Source organism: Heliangelus exortis, chromosome 2, assembly GCF_036169615.1.
Source record: "Heliangelus exortis chromosome 2, bHelExo1.hap1, whole genome shotgun sequence".
NCBI lineage: Eukaryota > Metazoa > Chordata > Aves > Apodiformes > Trochilidae > Heliangelus > Heliangelus exortis.
The window spans coordinates 89274588-89289833 of NC_092423.1; the positions used below are offsets into that span (position 1 = coordinate 89274588).

At 37.3% G+C, this 15246-nt stretch overlaps 1 protein-coding gene across 2 annotated transcripts in view; it reads left to right on the plus strand.

The window, feature by feature from the left end:
* GABBR2 (gamma-aminobutyric acid type B receptor subunit 2) overlaps positions 1–15246 on the plus strand; it is a 474092-nt gene that overhangs the window by 320879 nt on the left and 137967 nt on the right. For both annotated transcript variants that reach the window (XM_071736906.1, XM_071736907.1), the window contains exon 13: positions 10269–10391. In XM_071736906.1, the coding sequence (XP_071593007.1) occupies positions 10269–10391 (123 nt within the window). The remainder of the gene's footprint in view (positions 1–10268; positions 10392–15246) is intronic.

Below are 15246 nucleotides of genomic sequence, written 5' to 3' on the forward strand. Positions count from 1 at the left end.
GTTGACTTCTGTTTATAAAGCTGCACACTTCTCTTGGTTTCACCCATTTATACATCTAGTTCTTTGTTTCTGGAAAAAAAAAACAACAAACAGTAAAATTCAGAATGCACTCCTGCTGCTCCCAGGCTGACAAATTTTGCACAATTCCCAGAGCTCTGTTACTATCTTTGATTTTGCTAGGGCTCAAGGGAAACAAATTAAAAATGCATTTATTTTAGCTGGATCTGAAATAGAGGGGTGCAAGAGAATCAATTTTTGTCAAATGGAAATTACAAAGTCAGTAGGGGTAAATAAACTGAGTTTTAGTTTTAAAGAGGTTAGAGATAATGGGAAGTAGAAGAGAATTAGTATTAAAAATAGCTGTAACACATATAATTGAGGTGCAATTCTGGTTATGATACATCTCCTTTCTGTTGATTTGGGTAGCAAAATATCTTCTGCTTAGTAAGAGATGGGGACTGCTTTTTTTTTTCCCTCACTAGCAGAAGAAGACAGGCAGTGGATAAGATGAGAGAGGAGAATATAAGTGTCAGGAGAGAATGTGGTGTTATGGGAGAGCTTTAGTGAGCTGAACTGCTTGAAGACCAGCCCTTGTGGTAAAATTCAGAAGGTTGTAAAGCTGTCTTTTTTTCATGGGAACAGAATTGTGTTAGTTTTTAGGGGACATTAGAGCAGTCCTGCGTAGTGACTATGCCTGACAACTCCAGGATGCCAAATAAAGACCACTGACTTTTGACAAATACCAGAATAGTAACAAATTCAAAGCAGTGGCTTTTAAAGCCTCCATAAACTTTATATATTCTGCTCCTCCAAAGACACTTATTTGACCACTTTTAAATGAATATAATAAAGCAGGATAATCTGCATCACAATGTTACTTGTTGCAGTTTATACTTAAAAGTAGAATAATTCCTGCTTGAGGTTGCTGTGACGGCCTTGTCTTACCTGTAACATAATGCAATCTAGCTCTGTCTATTCCTACTTAATCCTTTAACAGTGCCATTGGTGGAGGATGTTTTATGTTTAATTTTCACTGAAAATATTGTCAATGTATTCAGTTATTACTATCACTGTAGATTTCTAGTAGCATATGTCTTTACATTGACAATGCTATTACACAAGGTAAATACAGAATATAATTGCAAAAGATGTATAACAGCAACTTTTCTTAAGACTTCTGTTGCTATCATTTTGCCAACATTATTTTACTTACTGGTAATACTTCATAAGCTCTTCTCTCTTCCTAAATTTACTGTGTGACTGTAGAGTTCTCCCACATAAGAAGGCTCAAAGAGCTAACCAGTATTAATAAAATATATTGGTGTTATCCCAGGGTTAGAACAACCAACCACACCAGAGCCAAATGCCTTACTAGCCCTACTTGCCTTAGCTATGCCTGTCAGGGTGCAGTCTGGCAAACTCCTTTTCTTACATTGAGCTGACTAAGTCCTTTAAAGATTTCTGGAGAGAGCTGAGGACTTAATGCATTACAAAGCCAGATGGCTTTGGACTAGTATGGGGAAGGGATGCTGGCACTGCAAGAGAACCATGGGGCCAAGAGGTAGGAGGAGGGAAGATGATAAGAATGAGTAATCAAGTTAGCTGCTGAAGACTTCAGAGAGAACAGGAGGCTCTCAGGATAAAAAAAAAAAAAATAGGGAAAAACTTGGGTTTATAGACTGGGAGAGGAATTGAGGAGGGAGACTAATTTTATATAAGAATTCCCAGAGAGTTAAAATAAGATTGAGAGCTGTCAAAGTGTTGAATGGTCCAGGGATGGCTGTAAGAAGTGGCCAAGAAAGCTGAGTATGGTAGAACACACAGGCTGGGTGTGTGTTTCTGCCGTGGTACCGGCTGCAGGAAAGCTGCAATCACAGTGTCCTTGGGGAAAAGAAAAAGAGAGAAAAAAGCAGCTGGAGGCCTCATGCTTAGAAGCTTATGTGCTGCTGCCTCCTCCGCATCTCTTGTCTCTGTTTATTGCTATCCCCATCCCTCATTTGTAAACCACTGTGAGAAATTTTACAGGATGAGTGTAATTTCTAGGCATAAGATTTTGTTTTGAAGGTTTTTCAAGTCACCCATGCAATTAAGAATTCATTACAATCTGTAATCTCACAGAAGTCTTAAAAAAGATTTAAAAAATATTATCTTAAACATTTAAAAATGGACAAAGAAAGATTTCGGATGCTATTGACAGAAGGTTTAGGTCAGGACCTCACAGGCCTCATCTTACTTGCTTAAATGCCTTTGTAGATGAAGTTCTTTCTGTATTAGCATAGATGTAGATCACATTACCTAATAATTTCTTTCTAGAGCTGATGATTAAAAATATTTTTCCAGGTCAGTTTTCAGCCTGTAAATAAAAAGACTTTTTTTATTTTTTTTTTTTTATTATTTTCAGTCTAGCTAGAGCTTTTTGTGTATGTAGCAAAAAAATATATGCTGTATTTCACCTAGGATACCCGTATAGTTGACTAGGTACATATGAGAGATCATAAGTCTGAAAAGGAGACATGTCAGGATCAAAAATTTTATTTGGGTAACCATACCAACGGTACAACAATCCATTAGGGGCCATCTGCTGAAACTGAACCAGCATATGGATACTTAAAAAAAAATGTTCAGCATTACTGTTCTGTCTTTGAGGGTAACATAGAAGACAACAGTTTGGAATTTGCTTATGTTTGGTTTTTTTATTTCTCATTGTGAATGTTTGCCACTAGGGCAATTAATCCATGATATTACAGTGCAGTGTAAATTATTCAGGTTATTCATAGGTTATTGATACACAGATATGGTAATTCCTAGAGCACTATAGGTGGAAACCAAATTGCTTTATTACTTTTTTTCCCCAAAAAAGCTATAACTATAAATCTTAAGCCCAAAGCTGTGAAGATAGTCACTGTAATCCTAGAATCCATATGTAGATGTAGAATAAGCATCCTCTTTTTCATAAGAGCTGATAAGCCAAGATGCCAGCCAGGGAACAATAGGAATCACATTTCTAAAATTTACATTCATATAAATACGGACCAGGGAGTTAGATCTCAAGCTCCTGTCATAGGAAGAAGTTGAGCTAATGAACTGTACATCTCAGAGCAAAATCTGCTTTTGAAGTAATTTATGTATGGAAATTTCTGCATGGTACAGTTTGATAAGGCTAAACCTCAGTAGCAATGGAAACAATGAAAACTCTGTGGGAAATGTAGCTGCTTATAAACGGTGCCACAGCCATAATTTCTGTGTATTATGAGACTAATGGATGACAGAGAAATAGAAAACACGTCGCTATACAGTATGAGGCAATTTAATCCTGAATAGCTTGAAATTGGATTGTAAATGTAATCAAGTGCATTGATGTCCCCAGCTATTTGGTAACGATATTGTGTGCTTTCCCACAGAATTGTTCATTACAGAAAATATTAAAGTGTAGATATTTTAATGTTATCTCAAACAAAATCAGAACATTTCTTCCTGACCATTCAAATCCTCTGAACACTTTTTTTACTAAAGATTTGGATCCCTCTTAGTGCTACAGATGAAAATTCACATCCTGGGTAGAATTGCTTCCACACATTTATGGCTCATGCAGTCCTGGGCTCAGCAGATACATTTCTCTCAGAGGTGGATCTGACCTGCTTTATTGATGGGATATGCACCCCAAGGCAGCATATCTATCTTTACTCAGAGTGCAGAAGTTAACACAATTCTGAGGTCTGTTTCTAAGGATGCTCTCCAAAATATAGTAATGCAAGAGTAGTTGGTTTTAATGCTGTTAAGTCTGATTTCTTTAGTGGTTTGGTTTTAAAGACTAGAATGGTTTTCATTTTTGTCCTTTCAGGAGAGTTTTGTGAAATTAGCCATGTTGCATTACTCTGTTTGCTCCCTAAGTCTGAATGGACAATATTAGTAAAGCAAACATCTCTCCAATTCTCCAATTCATTGTGGCCATGACTGAGGCTCAGGCTTTCAAAGAGAAGGAACTTTGTAATTTCTTTAAACTGTCAGTGAATCCCTCCCCTTCTTGAACCTCTGTGAAATTTCTATCTTCTTCTCCTCCCTAGGGAGCTCCCACCCCTACATGTTCTTTTACATGAAGTGGAAAAGGGGAAAGGTGTTTCAGAAATGGATAGCTTCTTCTGGTAGCAAGGCATAGAGTCAGCACATCCACATTTGCAATGCAATTATTGAGAGGGTGAGTGTGCCCAAAGACACTCTAAAATTATTCTGAGCATTAGTCAGCAAAGAAAAAACATTCTAGAAATTTGTGATTTCGCAGCATAGTGAGTGTAGCTATTTAATTCTCAAACCCAAAACTTTTGGTCATATCCAGTTGTCTGTTATTATCAGACTATTATCCTACAGAGTGGCAAAAATCAAGTTCTCAGACTTCAGATGTCACAGTAGAACCTCAAATAAAATAAAATAAAATGGATGTACACACCCTTCATCAAATTAATCGAAGTACCTCCAAGAGAATGAAATACCTTAAGCATAGCTGTTTATTACAAGTGACTTACTGATCAGAAAAACTTGCTTCTTAAAAATATGCTTTTTTAAATGTTAGCATTCACTCATTAAAACTAATCTAATTGCAACATGAAAAGTGTTCCCAATACTAATCATAGAACCTATACTAGGAAATAGTCATAATAGCTTTTGAAAGAAACATTGTGGAGTTATTGGGAACAAGTGCATAATGTATTTTCAGTAGTCCTTTTTTCCTCATTCCATTACACAATAGAAATTAAGAATGTATTGCAGAATAGCCCTCTAAAATATTAGCACCTTTAATAACTCAAAGACAGCTTCTCCCCTGGCCCGAGTATGGCGAAGGTCACCTCTCTGCCACTGCTGCTGCATCACCAACCTCATGGCACCATCCCACCTTTGCTGACCCACTAAATGTAGGGGAGCAAGCCTGAGGTGTTTCCAAGTTAATCATACATGGATTCATGCAACTGAGAGAATATACTGAAGGCAATGTTCAGAGCAGTTATTTGGTCCCTTTTTCTGGCCTTGCAGACTTTATCTTTTTTTTTTTTTCTCCCACAAACTATGTTATTTTTTCCTCTTTCCCCTCCAGTTCAGAGGGAAGACTCCTGTCAGCATGATTTCTGTCTGTACCAGGGAGAGGAACATTGGTTTTCAGTTTTCTGAGGGCTTCAATAATTGCTGTCAGTGCTATTCATTTAATGGATTAAGGTCTAGGAAGCTTCACAAAGCGATCCTTTAAAAGGGGTTTATCTCTACAGATTCCATCCCAGGAGTCTGGGGAAAAAAAAAGCATGCATCCCCAAGAACTGGGAAAAAAAAAAAAAAAAGGTTCCTGACTAGCATTAAGAGTTTATTCAGCTAGTGCCAGAAGGCAAAGGACAAATCTGTCAGCTAGAGTAGAAAGGGTGGATCTATATAAGGGAAACCAGATTTGCCTTCTTAAATAGAAAATCTAATTTTTCAAGGAAGAAGTATATATATTTATCTCAAAACCTATAGGTACAAAAGTACTTGCTATGCTTGTATGAATTAAAAAAAACAAACCAAACAACCAAACAAAAAAACCCAAACAAAAACAAACAAAAGCAACAAAACAACCCCCCACAAAACAAACACAAAAAACCCCCAACCCTGCGAGTTAGCTTTAAATATAATAAATTTTATTCTGACAAAGGGAGATGCAGTTTCTGGTAACAAAGAAGTAACTCTGAAATGAGACCAGAGGAAAAGAACTATTTAGTCTGTGTTGGAAATTTATTTGTGGAATTGAGAGAAGAAAGCTGATTTTTCATCCTGGAGAAGAGAATAATTCTTCACATATAGGACTCCAGGCTCTTGGTTTAGAACAGAATTCAGCTTTAAGGTCCACATCATTTACATTTGCAGAGTTGTTTTCCAATATGGTAAGAAATAAAGTTTCCCTTTGCCTTGACTACCAAAAGCAAGCCTAATACTCAGTTGCTCTTTTCTTCAAAATTGTCTGGTGATCCCATAAATTGGTTGAGGTCAGGATCCTGCAGGGTGCAATGGATGTGCTTCAGAAAGTAAATGAAAAAGTGCCCCACAAAAGGTCTGTGAAATAATAACCAAATGGACAGCTGAAGTTGTGGTGGCAGGTGTTGCAGCCTCTGATAGTTCTAGAATATCCCCAAGAGTCTGATGAGCAGAAACTTCTTCCCAGGGCTTTACACAGGTTTTCTATCTCCTGTGATCATAATGCAAGGTCTGTGGAAGATAAGGGCTTTGGTCTTGAACTTGTCTTTGTGGTCACAAGTTTTCAGAAAAAATGTTATTTGCTCATACAGTGATGTTGCTGAGGAGAAAATGGCCTAACAGTTTCTGTTCTGAGTGAATTTGTTTTGAGGACAGATAGCTTCGTACCCAGATATGTAGTCCAGACTGGTAGCAATGGCATTTATAACAGTGGGCAGATCTGCTAGAATGAGACAGATTCACCTATCCAATCACAGATGGTAGAAAATATTACTCACAGATGCTGTTGTATGAGAGCTTTGGCTTCGGCAAGGAGTCAGGAGCACTCCCAAATATGGATTTTATTAGCCACTGTGCATTTGTCCCAAGGCTGATTTACTCTGTGCTAGAAGGAGGATGAAAAAGGGAAAAAATAAGAATATTTCTTCTAAAAGAAGAATGATACATTTGATTGTAAGGAGCTTCAGTTGTTCTGAGTTTCTTTTGTCAAATAGATTGTTGGATTCACAAGATCTGAGTCAAGACTCCTTCAGTGCATCTGGTGTTTCCCCAGGAGTGAATGTGCTGAGCTGAAGGAGAGGGGGTGGGTGGGAGGGATGGCTGGGGAGGGGGAAAGCTGGGCTTCCCAAGAGTGGAAGAGGGGAGGGGGGGTTAGATATCAGCAAGCCTTTGGAATTGCTTCTAGTGGTACACCAACAGCATTTCTCAGAGTAGATTTATGTTAGAACAAGCTGCTAGTCACTGGCAGAAGCGAAAAATAATTGAATCTCAACATTGTTCTGAAAAGCCAGCGTTTTGGTGAGGAGTTCTGTGTCAGAGCTGCGTTACTGCCATGGCTTTCCGAAGGGCAGAGCAGGGCCAGGACTCAGTGTGTGAGGCAGCTTCAGGGGCCCTGCTTTCAGCCCACACCCCCTGCATGCAGCATTGCAAGCCCCGTGCTGTACAGAGCTCATTACAGCAGTGCAGATCGCTTCCCCGGGTTATCATATGGGCTTTGTTTTGCTTTGCCTTCCTCCTGGCTGCCTGGCAGAAGAAAAGGATGAATAATACCTGCTGCCAGTGACAGCTGCTGTTAAGCACCTCTCCCCTTCTGTCCAGAAAAGAGCCATTCACAATGTAATGCAGGAAAAAATGCTATAAGAGGAAGGAATGCATCCAAGGAAGAGCTCCACTGTTTGCTGGATTTCTGCTTTTATTTGTTCTGATAATAAACTGACTCCTTCCCCACCTCCCGCTAAAAAAAAAAATAATAAAAAAAAGGTTGCTCAACTTAACGTGAACTAAAATATGCATATTCACCAGCAGTAATGCAACGTCAGGTACAAATAAAACATGCACAGGAGCAAGGAAGGGTGGTTAAGGATGTGATCCTGAATAGGAGGTTTTAGTATGAGATCTCTTTTGACCCTGTTAGTGAGTGGATTACTGCTTTTAACAGTAAACTTTCAGTCTTTTGCTTCTGGTGTTGAAGTATCAGCTTGGTTAATATTGTCAAGTGTTGGTAAATCTGTATCTCATGAAACCCTGCTTTCATATTCAGCATAGTCCACATAAATTTAGAATATAGTGGGCTGGTTGTCTTATGTTTTACCTGTGCTAGGTAAAATGTTCACTGAAAGATAGGGCATCATTACTGATGTTCAGTAGAGCAGAGAGAAACATTTCTGGGAGATGCTTTTTGGAAAGCTTTAAGTGTCTCAAATGCATCTTAGAGAGATTCCAGTGAGGTTCACAAAGATGTTCAGAGAGATGGAGGACCTTTCCTATGAAAATGTTGAGGCTGTTTAGCCTGGAGAAGAGAAGGCTCAGGGTAGACATTAGAGGGATCTTCCAGTACCTGAAGGGGCCTACAGGAAGGGGGGATGTGACTATTTACAAGGGCATGGAGTGATAGAGAAACAGGAAATGGTTTCAAGCTGAAAGAGGGGACATTTAGATTAGATATAAGGAAGAAATTCTTTCCTGCGAGGGTGGTGAGACACTGGCACAGGTTGCCCAGGGAAGTTGTGGATTCCCCCTCCCTGGAAGTGTTCAAGGCCAGGGTGGATGGGGCCTTGAGCAACCTGGTCTGGTGGGAGGTGTCCCTGCCCATGCAGGGGAGTTGGAACTGGATGATCTTTAAGGTCCCTTCCAATCTTAGTCATTCTGTAAGTCTATGATATTTTTAGCTCTTTGTTTTCACTCAAGCTAGTAGTAGCACTAGGTATGGGTTAACGAAGTCCTGTTAAGAGGCATTGAAAGAGATACAAAATGCATGGATTTTTTTCTACAGAGGGTAACCTCAGCGATTAACAGCTCTTTTTCAGCTTTGACTGTGACTTGGTAAATGACTAAAAGGGTAGGCATAGTTATGTTTCCCCAGAGAAGATGAGGGACCAAGCTGTGTCTGAGATTCTCTGCTTAGTATCTGCTTTCCTTTTAGCTTTATACACATTGTGACAGTCTTCCCCCCCAGCACCTCCCATCAATACACCTTTTCCTTGCAAAGTTCTTGCCAAGCCATCCATCAGGGGCCCTTTCCCCTTCACTCTCTGTCTCCAGAAATGCCTCTGCTATCTCTGCTGAACGAGATGGCCAAATGTGTGGAAAGCATAATTTTCTGGTCCTTTATGATGATGGGAGCTACGTGGCTTTAACTAACTGGTCTCCTGAAATTAAAATAATGCATTAAGTCAGTTGTTCTGATTGCTAGCCTTAGTTCAATGCTTAGTTTACTCCAAATTGTTTATAGGCTAAACTTGCAGATCAAGAGCAGTGCACAATGCTGCAGAAACATCTTTCAAAATAATGTATCTCACTAAATTTTGTGAAAAACTTTCTGAAGTTCCTCTTACATTATTTCAAATTGTATTCATTTTTATAATTTCCTTTATCTTGACAGGAATTGGATGTAAATAAAATTTGTTCTAGGCAGGAACACCAGTCTCACCTATATTAAGATTAGCTGACACTTCTGGTTTTGTAATGAGTTTTAAAAAACCTAACAAGGTTACCAAATTGAACTGAAATAATCACAGTTTTCTTAAGCTGCCCAGGCTTAATATTCTTAAATATTTCCTTAGTATTAAATCAAGTGTCTCTGACAACCAAAACTAGGGAAAAATATGTGGGTTTATCCATGTTAAAGCTATTTGCCAGTGACTTTTTAGTATTGGATGAGTGTTCATTAACAATAAAAGTATATAATAACTCAAAAGCCATGCACATAGGCAGGTGAGGACTGACATAATATTAGTTGGAGCCTGATACTTGAACATGATTACAACTTTGCAACTGAAATAATGTACTTGCAGTGTATTTTTTCCATCTTGCTGTGTGTATAACATTAGAAATAACATAAGGATTGCATATAGCTACAGAAGACTAATGGTTTGGATTGGGTTTTTTTATTAGCACATCTGGTTTTCTTCCTTAACCTAAAATTCATGCAAAAATAAAAACTTGCTTTAAATTGCATATGCATAAAGACCTCTTAACTTTTGTAATATAGTGAAAATACATCATCCTTTTCTGCTCCCTGGGTAACAGAGGCAAATGTTATGCACACACACAAAAACCAACAACCTCCCTATCTTTTAGTACCTTGTGTTTTCCTTTATAAAGAAGATTATGAAAAAGTGAATACTGTAAATTTTAGTGAAAACTAAATTCTTTCTCAATTCCTGCTGCTCTGGGAGATAAAATGAAATATTTTGCACACTTGCATACAGAAACAGAATAGTGACTCTAGAATTTATTTTTTTTTTTTCATTTTCCAGGAGTTAACATTAAACCTGGACTTCAATATTAATATTTAAGAGTCCTCCCACTTTCATTTTAGAAGTCAGAATGCACTTTAGGTACTTCTAATAAACATGAAACAAACAAAAATAATTTTGTGTCTTCTTTCTTTCCTCTTTTGACATTTCTGAATTTTTTCTACATTCATTATTAAAAAGCTTTTTATTAGCAACCTGTGTTTTTCTCCCTATATAGGAATAAAGCTGTACAGGGATCTATCTATGGCTCATGAGAATCTCCTCCCTTTTTTTTTTTTTTTTTTTTTTGTGTCTCTCCAGATCATTAAAGACCAGAAGCTATTGGTGATAGTTGGAGGGATGCTACTGATTGATCTTTGCATCTTGATTTGCTGGCAGGTTGTGGATCCTTTGAGAAGGACAGTGGAAAAGTATAACATGGAGGTATGTCCTCAAGCCCAAGTAATATTTATGGTTGCATATCAGTATCTTCTGCTTTCTGTAAGACCAAGGTAAAAATGCACTGGGTTATGTGAAAACAGGTCAAGCTGTGTATCTGGGGGGGAAAAAGGGCTCTGTTTTTTAAAAAGCAAATAGAAATGAAATAATTACAACCAAAAGAAATTGCATCTGTAGTTGAAGGTGCCATGTTTCTGTCACTAGTGAGACATTTTAGATTAAAGCGTTGTAAACACTGGAGAATCCTCTGCTGAGACTCTCTATCAGTCTGTTGCAATAAATAATACATTATCAAAACCCATTAGCAGATTTCAGTAAGTGCTTCTTCAAGATAAGTGCAGGAGAGGTCATTGCTGAGGTTGCATTCTTTGTGGAGATGTTCAGGAATTATGATACCTACTGCTATATTTATTTTCAGTAATAGCATGTGCGTACACACATACTGATTGTGCCTATTTTCATGTCATTCCCAGAAAGGTCAGTCTAGTGATTTTGATTGGGAGGAGGTCATAGCTTAATGTTTCCTGTACAAGTTTGTCAACATTCTTGTAGGTTTGGAGAAGTAGAACTTTCTGGACTAACTGAGAGCAAGAAAAATGGCAGCAATAATGCAGAACTAGGAAAGCAAAAATCTATCTGCATGCAGATTCACAGTGTTTGAGAGTTTATTAGTTACTGCCAGCATGAAAAGTGGTGATACCTGAAAACTAGATTATACTGGGACAATCTAGAAGTGTTATTCTACTCTCCAACATTTGGCAATTAATAATAAAAAGAATGGTAGCTTTATCTTCTGATGTTTATGTTTGTTAGAAAAGACATGGCATTTTATTCCATGCCTTTAATAATAATTTTAGAGTCTGAAGAGATGCCTTCCAGTCATTCCCTGAAGTTTGAACTTTCTTTTGAAGAGCCTACCCAGTTATTATTGTTGTCAATAAAAAATGAAAAATGTGTCTGAAATTTGTGGACACACTTCTGCTCTATGTTTGTAGAGCTTATAAAAATAGAATTTTATAGACAGCCTTGTTCACTTGTTTCATTCCAACTGCATTGCAACTGATATTTTGTTTATTGGTGTTGTTAACTGTTTCACTTGTCATATAAACCCAAACATAATATGATGAGTACTCGCAAATCCAATCAAAATAATGTTTGTTTAAGCCCTGAATGAGTTAGAAAGCTGAATGAGTTAGAAGGACTTGTACATTTTTCCCTGAGCAGGGGAAAGGCATAACTACAGAAGCTGTGATCCTGTCTTTGCAGTATCACTCTGGTGAAATTTCTGTAGACAGCAGCAGTAACTGAGAAGTTGTCCAATTAAATACAATGTATTTGAAAAATAATGTTTATTGCATTTTAAAATTATTTCGTTTCCATCTGAACTTATCAGTGTGTGTTCTTTGGTAATTCATACCACCTAGTGGATTTGTTCCACGTTTGGGGCTATCCAGACCACAGGTCTCCCCACCAGTTCCCTGAACTTTGTATTAGAAGTGGAATTCTCTGGAAAGTATGTAAGCCCATGCAGGCTCATAGTCACTGAATGCACACAGTACAATGTGTAATATTTTGAATAGTCATCGTAGAATTAACTTAAACTTACAGTTAGAGCTCTTTGCTGTTACTACAATCTGTGCAGAATGTTTTTTAAACTGATGGGAAGGATAAAGAAGTATTATGCAAGCAAATTTGGTCATTAAGGTACTGTATATGGGTTTTTTTTATTTTATATAAGCAGTGAGGTGAACTCCAATTTCCTTTTATGAAGCATACCTCTCCAGGTCTCAGAAACTCCTTACTGAAAGAAAATGACAATTTTATTTATCATCATCATTTTAGTTTTTTTTTTTTTTAATTATAGTTTTCAGTCCATTCTACAATTGTGAATTATTTAGTTTAGTTTGCATGAGCAGATACTATCTTTTGTGTGTTTAAAAACTACTTACCATATAGTAAGAAGTACTGGAGGCATGCTTCTTTCTTATTATAGGAATATTTGTCACTCATACTCCATGTCCCACTTGTTTCTATGAAATATATTCTATAGTTCCCAGCATGAAAAGGTTTTGCCTTAGTGTTAAATTGAAGAACAGTAATACTTTGCATACTGGATGCAAATATTTCTTGCAGCATCTTAAAACCTATTTATCCAGGGCAGTGACCCTTGCATTCCTTTGTGTCTTGGCATTGAGTAGTTATCTCCACAATGTTTTCTCTTATGCAATCATATGTTAACATCATCACTATTTAAAAATAGACTCAATTCTGGAATCTGCAATACCCATATTTAAGTTTTCACACAGAAGTCACCTGGGATAGTAATAACATGAAATGGAGAAAAAAAGGAAAAAGTGTCATTTTAGATGATACAGAAGAGAAAAACAGATCAATGAGACAAATCCCATTTAGGCATCTAGTGGTGATGTAAAAATAAAATGTGAAAACTAAGAATGCCCAGCTTTGTATGAGGACATTGCTTTAATAAATAAACCAAGGTGCATGAAAGATTGAGTATGCCATGCGAATGGCAAAGTAGTGCAGTCTGGTAAAGAAAACGTGTAGTAAATTCAGATTAACAAATGAATCATTTCAGTGAGTGAAGCAGAATTCCTGAGCATTTCAGGTGTATAACTATGCTATTGGATACATACGACCAACCAGTGTGCCAGGTCAGCTTAGACTGGTATGTTGAGAGAGTCATAAATATTGCAAGAGCAAAAAAAGGCTATTCAAACAGGACAAATGTGCAGCTCAGACTAACTCATTTAAGAGCAGTGATTGCTTCATAATTCAGCAGATTAGAGAATCCACAGAGACACAATTAACCCTTGATTTCATTCTGAATAGCATACAGAATCTGTTCCAAAGTGTTGATGTTTAATGTTTTCTGCAGCTGCAAATGTTCTTAGCTTTGATAGCTCTGAAGAAACAACAACAAAGAAATAGAGTGCTATTCAGCTTCAAAATGGGAAACAACTTAAAACTGAGAAAGCCTCTTAAAGAGACACCAAAGAGGATACTGTAGAGAATTAGATCTGCAAAGGGTGGCCTAGAGAGTATTAAGAATATCATATTGGAGAGACAGAGTAAATGCATGCCACACATCGAGTCTTGCAAAAGAAGAAACTCAGCATCGCAGCAGGAAGACATCCTTCAAAAAAACCAAAATTGTACCCAAATGAGGAAAATAGAAATTATCATAAAGTCTGGTAAGCTAAATATAGAAGGACAATGTAGCAGAACAAAATAAAATCTTGCAAGAGGCAAAAAAAAAAAGAAAAAAAATAAATAATAAATCTTAAAATATCTGTAGAAGTAAGTTTGCGAGGAAATCTTTGGTGACAATATTTGATCAGAATATAGAAGCATTAATTGCAGAAACCAAGGTTGTGTAGAGTGATTAAATGGTTGCTATGTTGGTATGTTCAGCAAAATTCTTTGTGGAAGAGCTTGTGGAGATTGCTGTGTTAGAGGCCTTCTGATGAACTCACTGAAGAGTGACTCGGAGTTGCTGGTGGGAATAGAGAAAGTGATCAGAAATAAATCACTGGAAGCAAATTCTGTTCTCCCAGGCATAGCAGTCAAACTACTGAGAGCAGTATGTAATCATTGGCTCAGAATTGCTTTGATATCTGACCAAAAAGTTACAATGTCTTGCCAGGTTTCCAAGACGGAGTCCTAACATCAAATTTGTAAGTTAATATCTGTAGCAGACCAAATTATTAAGAGTATAATCAGGAGTGGAATTAGACATAAATATTTTACATTGAGGAAGAGGCGACATAGCACTTGTAAAGGAAAAAATCATTCAGGGAAGTCCTTTGAAGAAGCCAACAGGCATGTGAATAGAAGCTGACACAGCCTGCAAGGTCTCCAAATAGGACTCAAAAATTTCTTTCATCAAAGGCTCTCATGGAAATTAAATAGCCATGAAATAAGAGAGAAGTCCTCAAATGAGTGTAAGATTATTTAACACAAGAAAACAGAATTATGGGATAACTAAAGTTCATTTTCTAGGGGGAGAGATGTAGCCTGTAGAGTCGTTGAGGACAAGTCCCAGTCTCTGTGCTGGGATTTGTTTTGTTCAGTGGAAGAGGCAGTTAATGATGAGATGGCTGAATTTCAGTGGCTACATGAATTATTCCAGATAGTAAGTAAAAATGAGGGCTGATGGTGAAGAATTCTGGAGGGACATTGCAAAGCTTAACATAAAGTGAAATGGTTTTTCCTGATTGCAGCTGCAGCAGCAAACCAAAAGGTTATTATTATCTCTTTTGCTGTGCAAAGGATAAAGATGAGTTTTTAGGTTTTGATTTTAAGTTCAGCCAGAGGAAAGCCATAAGTAGTCTATGTAGATTCAGAATGTCTTTCTTCTCTTTGAATAAAATAGAATAAACCTGATTTAGAATAATTAAAACCACCTTAGTTTTTCATTCAAACAACTAACAGAGAACCAGTTTGCAGTGTTAGCTAACATGACACAACTCTGCAGGTACTCAACAATATTGAGTATATGGATGTAAGTCTGGAGGAATAACTATTTTTCTTGAGTGTCTGATCATCTTTGCTGTGAAACTGCTCCTAGTGTAGTACATAGATATTATTTGTACTATAGGTGAATTCAACTAAATATACAAATATGTAAGTTACTTAAGATAGAAACAAGCCACTCATCACTGGGAGCTGTGTGAAAATAAATGAGATGTGATGTAAAGAAAAGTCAGGAAGGCATTCCTATACTAGATGTGAAAGAAAAGGAAGAGTTAAAGCGTGTCCAAGGTAAGCATGATGCTATGTCCTAATAGACTTAAGAAGAGAGGCCACCGAATATAAAAGT